At 35.6% G+C, this 15,902-nt stretch overlaps 1 protein-coding gene across 2 annotated transcripts in view; it reads right to left on the reverse strand.

Annotated features, from left to right (window-relative positions):
- Positions 1-15,902, reverse strand: part of ZCCHC7 (zinc finger CCHC-type containing 7) — a 293,686-nt gene that overhangs the window by 51,341 nt on the left and 226,443 nt on the right. For both annotated transcript variants that reach the window (XM_073227484.1, XM_036996562.2), the window contains exons 3-5: positions 5,049-5,092; positions 3,481-3,606; positions 2,371-2,541 (exon numbers count right to left, since the gene is read on the reverse strand). In XM_073227484.1, the coding sequence (XP_073083585.1) occupies positions 2,371-2,541; positions 3,481-3,606; positions 5,049-5,092 (341 nt within the window). The remainder of the gene's footprint in view (positions 1-2,370; positions 2,542-3,480; positions 3,607-5,048; positions 5,093-15,902) is intronic.

Below are 15,902 nucleotides of genomic sequence, written 5' to 3' on the forward strand. Positions count from 1 at the left end.
GAAATCTATTCCATGCTCATGGACAGGAAGAATTAATATTGTCAAAATGAATATCCTGCCTAAAGCAATTTACAGATTCAATGCAATCCCTATTAATATTCCAACAGCATTTTTCAATGAACTAGAACAAATAGTTCTAAACTTCATATGGAACCACAAAAGACCCCGAACAGCCAAAGTAATCCTGAGAAAGAAGAACAAAACTGGGGGGATTATGCTCCCTGACTTCAAGCTCTACTACAAAGCTACAGTAATCAAAACAATATAGTACTGGCACAAGAAGACCCACAGATCAATGGAACAGAATAGAGAGCCCAGATATAAACACACTCAAATATGGTTAACTAATATATGATAAAGGAGCCATGAATATACAATGGGGAAAAGACAGCCTCTTCAATAACTGCTGTTGGGAAAACTGGACAGCTACATGCAAGAGAATGAAACTGGATTACTGCCTAACTCCACCCACAAAAGTAAATTCAAAATGGATCAAAGACCTGAGTGTAAGTCATGAAGTCATAAAACTCTTAGAAGAAAATATAAGCAAAAATCTCTTGAATATAAATATGAGCAATTTTTTCTTGGAGACATCTCCTCAGGCAAGGGAAACAAATAAAAAATGAACAAATAGGACTACATCAAACTAAAAAGCTTCTGTACAGCAAAGGACACCATCAGCAGAACAAGGCATCAGAGAATATATTTGTAAAGAATTTATCTAATAAGGGGTTAACATCCAAAGAGCTCACACGCCTCAACACCAAAAATCAAACAACCCAATTAAAAAATGGTGGAGGACCTGAACAGACACTTCTCAAAAGAAGAAATTCAGATGGCCAACAGGCACACGAACAGATGTTCCACATCGCTAATCATCAGGGAAATGCAAATCAAAACCACAATGAGTTATCATCTCATGCCAGTCAGAATGGCCACTATCCAAAACAAATAACAAGTGTTGATAAGGATGTGGAGAAAAGGGAACCCTCCTACACTGTTGTGGTGAATGTCAATTTATGCATCCACTATTGGTGCAGTATGAAGGTTCCTCAAAAACTAAAAATTGAAATACCATTTAACCCAGCAATTCTACTTCTAGGCATTCACCCAAAGAAAACGAAATCTCTAATCCAAAAAGATATATGCATCCCTATGTTTACTGCCACATCATTTACAATAGCCAAGATATGGAAGCAACCCAAGTATTCATCAATAGATAAATGGATAAAGAAGATTGGTTCATACACACAATGGAATATTACTCACCCATAAAAAGTAAAGAAATCCTGCTATTTGCAACAACATGGATGGACCTAGAAGGTATGCTCAGTGAAATAAGCCAGGTGGGGAAAGACAAATACCATATGATTTTACTTATTTGTAGAATATAAGAACAGCAGTAGACTCATAGATACTGAGAAGTAACTGGAAGTTACCATGGGGGAGGGGTTAAAGTGGGTGGAAAGGGAGGGTGAGGGGGATAAAGGAGCACAAAAATTCTCAATCATAATGTAGGTTGGTCACAGGGATAGTAACACAGCATGGAGAATATAGCCAATGGTTCCATAACATCTTTCTATGTTGACAGTAGCAGCTGTACTAGTGGGGGTGAGGATTTAATAATATAGTAACTGTTGAATCACTCACTGTGTTGTATACTTGAAACTAAAATAAGACAATGTATCAATAAAAAAAAGTGGTTGTGCTTTGTATCACATCTTTGGGAAGTACAAATTTAAGGAAAAAGATGCTTACTTTTTAAATGATATTCCTATAGCCCTCTGGTCTTTGAAATTGTGACTAAAACCCCACAAACATTTAAAATATGATACAAAATGATGTCAAAAATAACAATGTGCTATAATTTAATGTACTGCAAGTAAGGATCTATCTTCTAGATTACTTTTTTTTAATCTAAAGAAAGAACTAAGATAAGCAGATTTAAAGTATCAGTCCTCCTTGCTTAAGAATCTTATACCAGCAAGAGTCACCAAGCAGCAGCGTCACACCAGGTTTTCTACAGACCTCTGTATACAACTGCTAAGAGTGTATACATTTTCATCTAACTATGCATCAACATGTATTTACATTTTACTTGTTATTTATTAAATACCTCTCTAATTTCAATCTTTATTCAGCAAGCACATTAAGCAAAAGGGCTAACGGGTTTGCAATATTGACGATGCTGCCTCCTGATGAACCATTCAGTAGGATTCCTACTACAGCACTGCTTTACGTGATCAGTGGCCAAAGGGACATGACTATCAGTATATACACAGTCAACATTCTTTTAGGTAGGCTGACTGACAGTACAAATGGGCACATTGCCTTCGAGCTTGACAAGTTAGCTCTACGTGGAATACTCACATCAGCATAGTGGCCCATCATATCACATCGGTCACATCGTTTTCTCCAGGAAGACCTTTCAAGACATCTGTGAGTAGAAGACATAGGCAAAGAACAGTCTAAGCAAAAGCGGGCTGGACAGGCATACTGGAGGTGTCCTCTCTCGGAGCAAAGGCAGCAGGCGCGGACTTTCTATGTGGTAGACAAACAGAAAATCTCTTCAGCAAAATACTTTAGTCTCAAATAAAAGATGAATTCTTCTTTTTCTGTATAATTCCACACAGTTATTTCCAATTTGAGACCCCAATGAAGGTCAAATCTTGAGCATAATTGTAAAATCAAACAACATGTCTGAAACCAGAGCTTTAATATGAGCTATCTGTATCTTGTGGTTCCCTAAAAGGCACAGTCTTCATGTACTATCAGCTAGCATCTACCTCTTATGCCTTGTCTTGTAGGAACACTGACAAAGTAGAATGTGTCCGAGAAGGGCAGGATGATGAGGATCTGGAAGCTAAGTCATGGGGGGAACAGAAACTGAAAGAGGCTGCTTTGCCAGGAGAAGCAAAGATGAAGATGAAACATGCTGTCCCAAATATCTGAAAGACTATCATTTGGAAGAGGTAGTAGGTTATGGAAGGAATATTTGTTAAGGGCTTACTATGTGTCAAGAAATGTCTAAGACTTTAACTCTGTGTGGTTTCAAAGGCTGATGTATCTGTTTAACACAATATACATCAATAAACATTTATAAATGTCAAAAAAAACCTACTCATTTTCCAACAATGAAAACTATCCCACAATGAAAAAACTGTCTTATAAAGTAGAAGGTTTAGAAGTGAAAGGGTGTCAGGAATCATCTGATTCAATCTTCTCATCTTATAGGCAAGAAAACAGAGGCACAGAGGGTGAAACGATTTGCCTAAGGTCACACAACTCCTAGTGGGAAGCTGAAATTGATTCCAAGTTTTTCTGACTCTAACTTTATTGTTCTTTATCTACTACTATCTAGGCTGTGACCTACACAAAAATTTAACATACACATTACATAAAATTTGAATTCTAAAGTTAGAGGGTTCCAACCCTAAGATTTTGATTTTAGCAATATGGAAAGAAACATATTTCACATACTTGTGGAAAGGGGCAGTTTTTGGATAAATGACCACATTTGTCACAGTTTCTACAGGTAACATTCTTGTTGGCTGAATAGTATCGGTGGGTCCATCTTCCAGATGATCTATTATTATCTATCTGGGCCTAAGTGGAGAAAAAATAATTAAGAATTAACACAATCACAATATAGGTTGGTCACAGGGATGGTAGTACAGCATGGAGAATACAGTTAATGATTCTGTAACATCTTACTACATTGATGGACAGTGACTCCACTGGAGGGGGTGAGGACTAGACAATATGGGTGAATGCTGAACCACTGTGTTGTGTATTTGAAACCAAAGTAAGACTGTATATCAATGATACTTTAATTTAAAAAAATCAAGAATTAGAAAAAAAAAAGAAATTTCACTCTGCTCAAGAGAACAGCCATAGTCTGTTCAATTTAGAACCCAACAAGTGACGTGTGTTCTTAAAAAGAGTTAGAAAAACTTAAAAAGGGGGTATCATAAAGAAAATTCTACTTTTTGTCTGCCCCTCCCTGCCCCATTCTTTTACGTTTCTCAGTATGGTTCCATTTCTTTTGACTCTTTCTCTAGTTACTGTTCAGGTCTAGTACGGGCACTGATATGCATCACTTAAACATTTTCTCATGGCATTCAGAGTCAATGATATTGCTGACTTCTTTATTTGAATATATACCCTATTTTTCTGAATGAGAAACTTGCTTAAATTTTTAGAGGTTTATTTTATTATTTTATCTTTTATAAAGTTGTAAAACCACATAGCTACCAATACATTGCTTCTTTTGAACAGCCCGGGTTATTGCCTACAAATCAGATTATGATTTCTAAGACAGAATGAGATAATTTCCTTCCACTAGAGTCCTTTTAAGATGCATTCTGTCTACAGTGACCCAAATCTAGCTGTTCCATAATCTAGCCAAAATCTAGTATCTTGCAAGGGAACATTAGCAAAGCATAGCTACAGAATATCTAAGGAGGAATATGTAAATGCCAACCATACTTTTACCTTGTTGGTAGAATTCCATCTTTGAAAAAGCTTTTCATCTTTTATTTGTTATTCTGCTGAATTGACCAAATAGGCCCCAAGTAGGCACAATTTAATTATCTTTAAAATTTTCTTTTACTAAGTTGTAAAATTATTCTCTTTTTCTAACCATCTGCCACAACTTCGGCTAATAATTGACAAAGACAAACACCTGCCACATTCTAAATATAGACTAACCATTTCCTTACCCTGAAGAAGCAGTTATTTCCGGTGCTGATCTTTATAGTGGTACCAGGCAATACAGGGTGAGAGCTAACCATGGCAGGGAAAAAACAGAAGGGACAGGGGACTAAATCAATATGGCAATTAATTTACTAAAAAAAATCAAGGCTGAGCCACATTTCTGAAGAATTCAATCACCCATATACCAAAATCACACTTCATCTTACAAGATACTTAGATGGCTGCTATTTTTAAAAAGTCTATTAGGTTATCATAATTAAGTGAAAAGAAACTACAAATTAATGGAAATTATTCATCTATTATTTATAACTTTAAAAACAATTTGATTTTACCTCAATGTCTTTGTCACTGATGAACCAGTTTACACCATCTTCTCCTACAAAACAAATAGAATGTTACTCAATCTCAACACCTTTAAAGCACATCTAGATTGACAATAAATTATTCAATTTGTTAGTGCTAAACCCAGAAGTCTAGTGAGAATTGTGAATACCTTAACCTGTTATCTTGGCTCCACTATTACTTGTGTGAGTCTGAACAAATACTAACCTCTCTTAATCTCAGTTTCCTTACCTGTGAAATTGGAATAACAGTACTTGCCCTGTCTACCTTAAAAAGTACTGTGGAGAATCAAGTGAGGCAAGTGAAAATGCACTGAAAACCATCAAAATATAAACAAATACAAAAAATAAATAAATAAATAAGCAAAGGGACCAAAAACCCAACAGCAGATGCAGAAAGAAATCTTATCTTAATTTTCCTTATGTAACTAAAGCAGAGCTTTATGAAAGTCAGCTGCCAGAGCCACAACCCCCTTGACCCCTCAACCCATCTCTATTCAGGCAGTGACTGGCCTTGGGTACCAGGTTATTACAAAAAAGTTGTATTAACAAGTATCATAAAAAACGTCCATCCTCCGGAGCCCGAAATCCTCTTTTGTTAAACTGGTATGTAAACCTTTATCTTTAGCTATTCAGTGAGTTACTCATTACTGGTGCTTCCACGCATTGTCTTTTCCATGGCTAATATCTCTGTTGTCAGTATGTTCACAGGCTCCCCACCCAAGCAGAGGAAAGGTTCTTCCTTCCATTATCAGTATTAACTGTGTTCACTAGCTTCTTTCCCATTGTAGTTAACCTTCATTATAACATTAAAATACTTGGACTTTCAATACTATCTCACGATTAGAGCTAGAAATTTAGCACTCAATTTTGTTACATTAAAAACAGTGAAATAAAAGAGAAAGGAGGCCAAATATTCAGAAACCATCAACTGATTTAAAAACACAACTGTAAAACCTAGACGGGTGGGAAGCCCTACATTTCTCTTTATCAGCTGTTTTCTTCCCTTTGCACTGTCCTTTGACAAACTTGCAGAGGGCTGCTATTCCTTTGGTCCACTCATGGCCAAGGAGGAAGGGATATATGACTAATGCAGAAGCTAAGGTGTCAACAAAGGACTACAAGATTTTTTTTTTCTCCCCTTGAAGTGAAATTAAGAATTTCTCCTTCCTCCTATCTATTACTCTTCTCTATCTCAAAAACACAAATCGAGCTTGACTCTTTTCTTTGAAAGGAATTTTGAGGAGACATGAAGTAATCTACATTTTCCCAGGCCTACCAGGACTAAGTGTCTAGAGATGTATTTTAAAATGAAATATTTTTTACTAAGAAAACCAAGAGGTTGCTTTACAAAAAGACTAATCTGTAGGAGAGCAGAGATGCTGTGCTGATGATTATTTCCTTTTCAAGCTGCATCCATACACTAAGAGTGGAGAATACATTAAGTAGCAGCAGCTCTTATTCCTTCATCATCACCATCCACAGTATTATTCTTTCATTCAAAGGATACATTTAAGGAGCATGCTTCACTGTAACTTTCAAAGCTGCCTTTTGTATCTCAACATCCATCATTAAAATTCAAGATCATCACTTAAAATCACTGTAATTATAAAACTGACTTAATATTGTTCTTAAAAAAATGAAATCCAAAACTAATGAAATGCAAAATAGCAACTGTTACCACAAACAACCTACCTCCACCCTCCCCAAATTTATACGTGAACAGAGAATAGTGAGAAAGGGGAGTTTAAGAGGGAGATATGACCCCATTTAGATTGTTTTAACATTCCTGTGGAATGTACAATATTCTAGGTTATGCACTAACTTCTCCTCAGCAAGCTATGGTATATTCTTACTACAGGAAATCTATCAGCAAGTACAGAAAATTGGTTTCAATTACAGATTAAATCAGTTGAGTGTCTGGATTTTGTTTTCCTACTTTTAAAAGTGTTAGACTTGGCTTTGACAAGCAGCTATGTCAGTTCCAGATCAGCTTGATCATTTTGAGACTTTTAAAGCTTTATTAACAGGGTAGGTCCAGAGTAGCCTTTACTCTTGGGCTAATTTAGCCATATTACTAAGATGTACCTTCTGGGGTCTCTATTCAATGTCCGGAGTATTCAACATTGTCCCTCCACTCTGGCTGTAAGAACTCAGGTAAACTTGGCCTCAGCAAACAGATTGTTGGTTTTTTGTCCAAGTCTAGTGGAGTTTCGTCCTATCCATGAGCAGATAGGAACTCCATATCCTTGTTGTCCATGGGTACCCTTACACAGATTTCTGGAGTTATTTTGCTCTGCAGTTCCCTCTTTCCAGTATTCAGTCCCATATTACAGCTTCCTTAGCCTTTCTGAACTTTAAATCTCTGTCTTCTATCTCAGTAAGACTGCCATGCTGTGCTTGGATTCCCTCTCTTGGCACCATGATGCAGAAAATGTCTAGACAGAAAGTTACGTTAATTCATTTGTTTCCATATTCTCATGAATCTTGGTCCAGTACTGTCTGTTGTCTATATTCCTGTTTCCCTTTAAATCTCTGCCTATTTACAATAGCTGTTTTAAAGTCCCTGTCTGCTAATTTCATCATCTCTTGTCAGGAAGGAAAGTCTGGTGTAAGTTAACACAATACAGCTGGAAGCAGAAGTCTCATACAGGATTTCAATAGGTGGAGATGACACTCGTAAAAAGGAAAGGCATAAACAACATAGTGGAAGAAGGGTGGAAGGACACAGCAAACAGCACAGTGTGGAGGGTGTGAGGTTTCCTTTACTAACAATTTCCACAGACCTTTTTATACATATAGAATATTGAATTCAAATGTTATTTTAAGAACCTTTTTACGTGAAACACATATATATGAAGACTTCAGTAATATTAAATCTATTCTTTCAACTAAGAAATTTTCCATGTCCTTTTCCAGTTTAAGTCTTGACCTCCTACTGTGTGAGCTCTCCAAGGAATAGTACAGCAGGCCTCTTTCTACCAGTAATAATGTTGATGGGGTTGAGATAGTACAACAGCAGTACAGGGTGCTCTGTTAACGCTATGCAACAACCAGAATATTTAGTCTCTTCTGAAATAACTTTCAAAACAAAAGAGGGAACTGAAGGAAAGGTAGCCCATAACCTTACACACATTTACACATTTCTCTCTTACTTACTCTTTATTACACACACACACACACACACACACACACAATCTTTCTCTCTGCATGGTAATAAACATCTTTCATATTTATATGATAATTCAGAGCCTATAAATTGTTTTAAATATATATTTTATCTTCAGAACAACCCTGTATGTTATGGTTACACAAATGTTCCCTTTTTTATATGTGTGCTTTTTACAAAAGATGGAAAGTGTTGCTTTCTGTGAAATGTAGTGCTAATATAGCTATTTACCCATAAGACTGCATTCAATTTTCAAAGAATCTGAGGAACAGTTTGGGCTAGAATTCTTAGCAGCAAAGCCAGTCTTAAGCTTTGCTTCAGTTATTTTTAGTCTGCCTATATTCCAGGTGGGTGGGAATAGCTAAAAATCATTGCTTTGCTGAAAGCAGCCAGAGGCAATTACCGAGTAGATTCTTTCTACCTTCTGGGATAATTTGACAGAAACTGGGAGTTAGTAAAATGTACTTCCAAAGATCACTACAGATTACAAGACTCTGTTCAGTATATCCAGTTTGTTATTTGCAGTACAGGTGCCATGCACAAAGAAGAATCTTTTCCTGAGCCTAATACCCAATAGCTCCTTGTAGGAAGCCATAGATGCCTTACATAGATTTCTGGATATCCTAATTTCTAACACCTGAAATTGTAAATCTCATTAAATTCCAGTGAAAAGGTATATAGATATGATTTTCTCGAGATACATGTACTTGAACTTATATCCAGCAAATTGCATACAAAAACTTACTTTGCCACTACTAATTATGTAAGAATGTAACTGCAACTTACCTCTAAATGAGTGTAAAATGTTTTCATTTAAAATAATGTCAGGTTAATTTTGGTAAGTATTTACTGAATATTTCTCTCATAAAAGACAGTGTAGGAGACAGAAAGATGACTAAGACATGGTTCTTGCTCTCTTATCACATAGTAGAATAGTACGTGTTATCTTTGGGCTAAAGAATCTAAAAAGCATTATTACTGTGTTAAATAACCATGGTAAGTTTACCTTTTAAAATAGAATGATTTGATTGATGTCAAGTTTTAAAGATACTGTTACTGAAGTCCACTGCTTTTTGGGAAAATGGGTTTTTAAGAAATACTGAATTTTAACACTGAGCAATTAACTTACAATAATGACTGCATGATCAAAACAGTCTTCCCCACAATACTATGTAAATCCTCCAGCAGCTGTTTTCTCCTCAAATAATCTATGAGTCTATAAAGAGTTCATAGTTGGGGACTGGAAAAAAAAAGAAACAATGGTTGGTATATACCTGCAATTGCTAAGGAAACAAGATTTGGGGCCCTCTCAATATCTACTCTTTCTCTTGCAGCAGACGGCCCAAAACCCTGACTCACATGAGATGGCATTCCTTTACTACTCTGAAACACAGTGAAATGGTCAAGAAAACAAAGATTAAAGTGGAGAAGGTTGTGAATAATTGTCCACTGGACAACCTAAGACTAAGTGATTTGGCAGTTATAGCATAAAAGACAAATTAAGAATATTACATTTCTAAATTTACTGCCTACACACCCTTTTTACACACCTAGTATTTTAAACTAAAAGGTCCTACTGTTTGTAACTTAACAGTGGCAGTCCTTTCCCATGTCTGCACTTTTGATCCTTTCATTCCCTTGATCCTAACACTGTCTTCCCCTTTGCCTAATTTTTCAACATATCCAGTCCAATGTCCATGATTACAAATTCTGAAGAGCCTTTAAGCCTCAGTTCCTCACAGCCAATGCATACAGATAATATTCAGTATTTTCTCACTTGAACTGTGTGCATTTGACATGGTTGATATGACAAAATACTTTGCTAGTGTTTGTCCTCCCTCCACGGTTTCCTCTTCCTTCACTGGTTACTTGATATGTTCCATTCTTCACCCTTCTTACTATTCTACATTCTCTGTCCCAGGTTATGTCATAGGTGCCCACTGAGAGAACTACCAAATCTGTATTTCTAGGTCAAATCTTTTCTTTCTAATCATCTGGATTAAATGTCCTATAGGTAACTCAAATTCTTCATTTTCTCCCGATTTCTTGTGTTTTTCTCTTAAAACAACCAACCTTACTTCTGCTCCTTGTATCTTTTCTCTCAACAACTTGTACCATAGTCTATTTTCTGAATTAAAAACCTCAACTCTTCCCTTCTTACCTTTCATATACTCACCAAATCCTGTAATTCTCTATCCATAATAGCCTCAATGCCATTATGTTGGTCCAGAAACAATTTCTTTAGGTTATTAAAATTTCTGATTCTCTCTAGTACCACAACCCATTATCCATTCCATTGTTAATGGAATAATCTACCTATCTTTCTGGATTTTTTTTGAGGTAAAATTGACATACATTAGTTTCAGGTGCACAACATTAATGATTCCGTATTTGTATATACTGCAAATGGAATAATGTCTCTAAAATGTAAAGTGAATACATTGTGCCCTGAACAGTTCCACAATGCTTATAGGATGAATGTAAAACTCCTTTGTATGCCATACAATGCCTTCCATGATTTGGCCCTCACCTATTTCTCTAATCTAGCTTCATCTTCCTGATCTCAACGTTCCACCTAAGCCTGATAATTTCCCCAATGTGCCCTGTTGTTTTCTGCAACTATGCCTATGCATGTATTCCCTATAATATAAGCCACCCTCAAGTTCATCCTCTTGGAACTGGGACTTAGTTTTCAGGTCCCCAATTATGTGTTCCCTGACAACCTTTCAAGAGCAAAGATGATCACTCTCAACTTTATAACATTCTGGACTTTAATCATGTCATTTTTATCTTTGTATCTTCCAAAGACGAAAGCATAATTGCTTAGTTACCACAGGTAGTCATGTTTACTGAATGAATTATTGAAAATTTTCCTCCTTTGATTTTGCTATAGTAGAAGTATTTTCCCCCTTCATAGTCTAAAAGCATCTTATTTATATCTCTTAGGTTACTGGGCACTTCTAGACTTAAGAATTAAGAGCTGTGTTAATAAATATTTTATTTCCTTCGCTGCATTTTAAGTTCTCTCTGTATCAAGACCACATTTGTTTTATATATCTATACATTAGAAAAAAATTTTAAAAGGAAGGGAAAAAAATTGAAACAATCATATGCACAGTTGTGTGAGTAAACACTGTTCTGAACCTGGGTACAGAAGCCAACAGGTAACTTCATGCATTGTCCCTAAATATATATAAAAGTTCAAAAGACAATTCTCTATGGCTAACGAAAAAACTTGAAATTTCTGTAGTAAGGAACTCTAGAAACTAAAAATGAACTTTAAAAAATCACTGTTATTGAAACTGGCAGACACAGTATCCACATGAACTATGATAACTAGACATTCATAGATAATCATGCTTGTACCTAGCTATTTATGAATTCAAGATCACAAAGGTGAGCTGCCAGATATTTATGTCATATCCTTTCTGAGCCTGACTCCACTATACCAGATTTCCCCCTGGGATCTCTTCACTTCTAATAAGCAACCCAACAAGCCACAAATGAAGTTACTATTCCCAACATCATCAGCAGCATCTGTTATTTCAACGGAAACTTTTGAAATACATACAATGCCACATGCAAATCCCCTGAGGGTTGAACCATTTTCTTCGCTTGCATCTTCTCAAATTGCTATTTATTTCTGCCTTTGTTTTCTCTTATTTACACTTTCCCATTTAACACTGGGATTTTAGTTACTAAGATTTTGCAGTGTATAACTGGCAGTAGTTTAAATAAAACAAATTTTAATAGAAGAATTTGCAAGCTAGGCATCAAATTGTTCATCTTATTTTAAATCATATCAAATTTACCAGAAACAATTTATATTTTTAAATGTGTGTAAATCATAAATGGGGATTTAGCTTCTCTTTTTTTAGAGGTAGAGGAGGAAGAAGAAAGAGGAAATAAATACAGGTGCGTAGCACAAGGTTATAAAGAGCTCTTGTGAAGTTATCAGTCATATAAAGGCTTTTGTGTGTCCCCAAACACACACACACACACACACACACACACACACACACACACACCTCTCTTAGCCCCTACTGCCTCCGCCCCATAATTTAGTCAATGAACCACACCTGGGTTAAGAAATACTTAATTAGAAATAAAAGACCTCTCAAATTTTTACTCACTATCAAGTACAGAAAGAGAAAATTATCAATAGAAACAGTCAATATGGAGGGATTACGGGAGTTGTTTTTTCTTCTTTTAAGGATATCCACTGTGGTGTCTGTTCCCCACTTTTGGAGGATTCTCCTCCAAAAGGCAAAAAGGAAAATATACCATATGGATACTTGAAGTATTTGTAAAATGACATGCTCATATAAAACACATTTAAATGTAATCAAGAGGCTAGTGTTAAAAAGATACAGGTTTCCAGAAAAGATTTAAAGGCTATATAAATTTGGTATCTACCTGCTGGTAAAAATAAAATAATAATCTGGAAACTACATTCTTTTAGTCATCTTTCTTCTATTTAACTTCTTTGCCTCCTTCCTGAATCCTTTTTCTCTACCTGTCTTTAACTTAGTGTGTTAGCACATGTATTTTCTTCAACGTATGGGCACTCTGTTCACAATTCACTTTTATATTTTGGGGGTCATATTGTCTTCAAATCTTCCTCCAGACAGACCATATTTTCTTCAAATCTTCCAGGCAGACCATGATTGTCCAGGCTTCCATATATAATTGTTTATGGGATATTTCACAAATGATTATAGTACAACCATTGCAAATAAAACCTATACAAAAGCAAAAGTTATCTTTACAACCCCACTTCAAATTGGCTCAAACTCTTTCTTCCCTGCTGTTATTAAGGGCTTCAAATGTAGGTTTATTTTCATCCTAACACAATGCTTCATCCTCATTATCCAATCAGATCAGGTCTTATAATTCCACAATATATGCCTTTAAAATGTCTTTCCAAGTCAATACTCTGACTCCTTCCAGTCATCATCATCATTTGTTTATAATCTCAGATTCAGGACTGCTGCTGTGTCCCTATATCTTTCATTTGATGCATATCAGCTAGGTTTTCCTTTAAATTCATAATTTCATATTTAATAATTAATTTTTATCAAAGTAATACAAGCACATGGTTTTTAAAACTTTCATAATACTAACAAAGTACAAAAGAAAAAAACCAGTTCTCTCCTCCCTACTCTAGCTCCCACTCCCCAGAGGCAACCACTTTGAACTGCTTTGCTGTTTCTTTTGGTCATTTAGTTTCTGCTATTCATGGATTTATCTATTTTACATATTGTCTAAATTCTTAATAAGGTAAAAGAATATTTAAGTTTCCTTATAAAATCTTATCTGAAATTTTTTCCCTCCATCTCCATTCTCAGGTTATGTTAGCATTCAATATATGACAATGTAGTAGTACATGTTTCCTTTCTTATACAACTCTTTGATTTTCTTACATTTAATACCAGTCTAGTTATTTCATTTATTTGGCCTGAAAAGTCTACTTGCATGCCATCCACTAGCACCTCATTTCTTTAAAAGGCAAAGATTTAGTCATCTTCATATCTCCATTAATGTTTTTCATTTCTCTGTCACCTATTTCCTCCTAATTACCCCTGCATATACATATATCTGCCTTCAGCATTTGTCCACTTGAAACAAACCAAGTCAAGTAAATTTTGGAACACAAAATTCACAAAACATGAAAGAATACATTCACATCCATTTATCAAGCAGGATGGTACAGATTCTTGTTGTAAAATATTGTATGGCAAATAACTTCCTGTTGAATGACTGACTAGATTGGAATGCCCTATTTCCTCTTTGCACTTGGAAATATATCGTTCATTCAAAGTTACTGAATTTGAAAAAATTCATCTATGATATCCTCTGAAAGATCATTGTCTGAGGCTTATAAAACTTAAGACTTTAATTTTAAAAAAAGTTTATCACATCATTAAAGTGCAGGTACTACTATCTGTCTCTTTGCATTCATGTTCTGATTCATCTAACTGTGAAATGTCTTCCTCTGTCAGTTTTCTTCTTTTTGCCATTTTGGGCAGAAAATGTTCAGTTCTGAATTATCTACTTTGTTCAATGAAAGTTAACAAAGACGGCATCTCCAGACTGCTTGAAAAAAATACTTTGGGCAACACAGTAAGAAAACTGAAGAATGATGCAACAGTGAAAATTTTTTCACTATTACATCACCCTTCTAAGCAAAGCCATTATTCTCCTGTTTTCATATTAGTCTTTCTTTGGCATAATTGGGAATAATTGATGAGTAATGATAAAATTATTCTTACCATGACAAAATAGTATAGCATTTCAAGATATGGCAAAAATAAGATCACTAGGATCCCATGAAGTATCTTAGATTCATAAAAGAACCCAATGGGCCCATATAGTAGTTCTGAGATAAAATAAGTTTTATTCTATAAAGAAAAGTAATTTTTCTCTCTGCTCTTTGGAAGAGCTCTAAAGACAGGATAAAAGTCATAAAATGTAAATTCTTAGAAATAATTAGAAATGTTTAAAAAAGAAACAAACTAAAATTTGATCTAATGAATGTGATGGTATACTGAAGATTAAACTAATCATGATTGTTCTCAACTCTTACCATTCATTCATTCAACAAGTATCTACTAAGCTACTGCCATATTCTAGGCACCATTCTAGGTCCTTGGAATAAATATATTGGTGGATGAAACTGAGGTTGCTGCCCTTAAAGAACTTACATTGTAATGGGGGATAGAGGTAATAAATAACAAATATAATAAGTGAATAAATGATGTATCAGTAAGTGGTCTGGAAAAAGGAAAAGTAGAACAGGCAATGGGAGTAGGTAGTGCCAGATATGAGCTACAATTTTACAGAAGGCGGACAGAGTAGAACTCATTGATATTTAAGCCAAAACTTCAAGGAGATAAGGGAATTAGCCATGTACTTCTTGGGGTAAAAGCACCCCAAGGCAGTATGAACAACTAAAGCAAACTCCTTAGAGCAGGAATATTCCTGGAGTGTTAGACAAAGAGCAGGGGGCCAATGTGGTTAAAGCAGAGTAAATGAGGGGGATATGAGGTCAAAGAAGTACAGGGGTATGAGGCTGTGAAGGGCCTTGTCGACCTTAATAAGGATTTTTGCTTTTATTGAGTGAAATGTGAAGTCAACAGAGGGTTTTGAGGAGAGGAGTGACATGATTTGACTGTCAATTTAAAGAATCACTATGTTAAGAATAAACAATGGATGGGAGAGAAAATATAGAATCATGGAGACCAGTTAGGTGGCTACTACAAAAATTCAGCAAACAAATGATAACACTATGACCAGAATGGTAACGGTGAATGTGCTGAGAAGTGGAGGAATTCTGGGTATATTCTGAAGGTACAGCCTACAAGATTTCCTGATGAATTGGATATACATCTAAGAGAGAACAGAATCACACCAAAAAAAACCCCCAAATAACCTGGTTAAAAAATGGGTGGAGGACCTGAACAGACATTTTTCCAAAGAAGAAATACAGATGGCCAACAGGCACAAGATGCTCCACATCGCTAATCATCAGGGAAATGCAAATCAAAACCACAATGAGATATCACCTCACACCAGTTAGAATGGCTACCATCCAAAAGACAAGAAATAACAAGTGTTGGTGAGGATGTAGAGAAAAGGGAACCCTCCTGCACTGTTGGTGGGAATGTAAAGTGGTG

This window comes from Manis javanica, chromosome 2 (genome assembly GCF_040802235.1).
Source record: "Manis javanica isolate MJ-LG chromosome 2, MJ_LKY, whole genome shotgun sequence".
NCBI classification, from domain to species: Eukaryota; Metazoa; Chordata; class Mammalia; order Pholidota; family Manidae; genus Manis; species Manis javanica.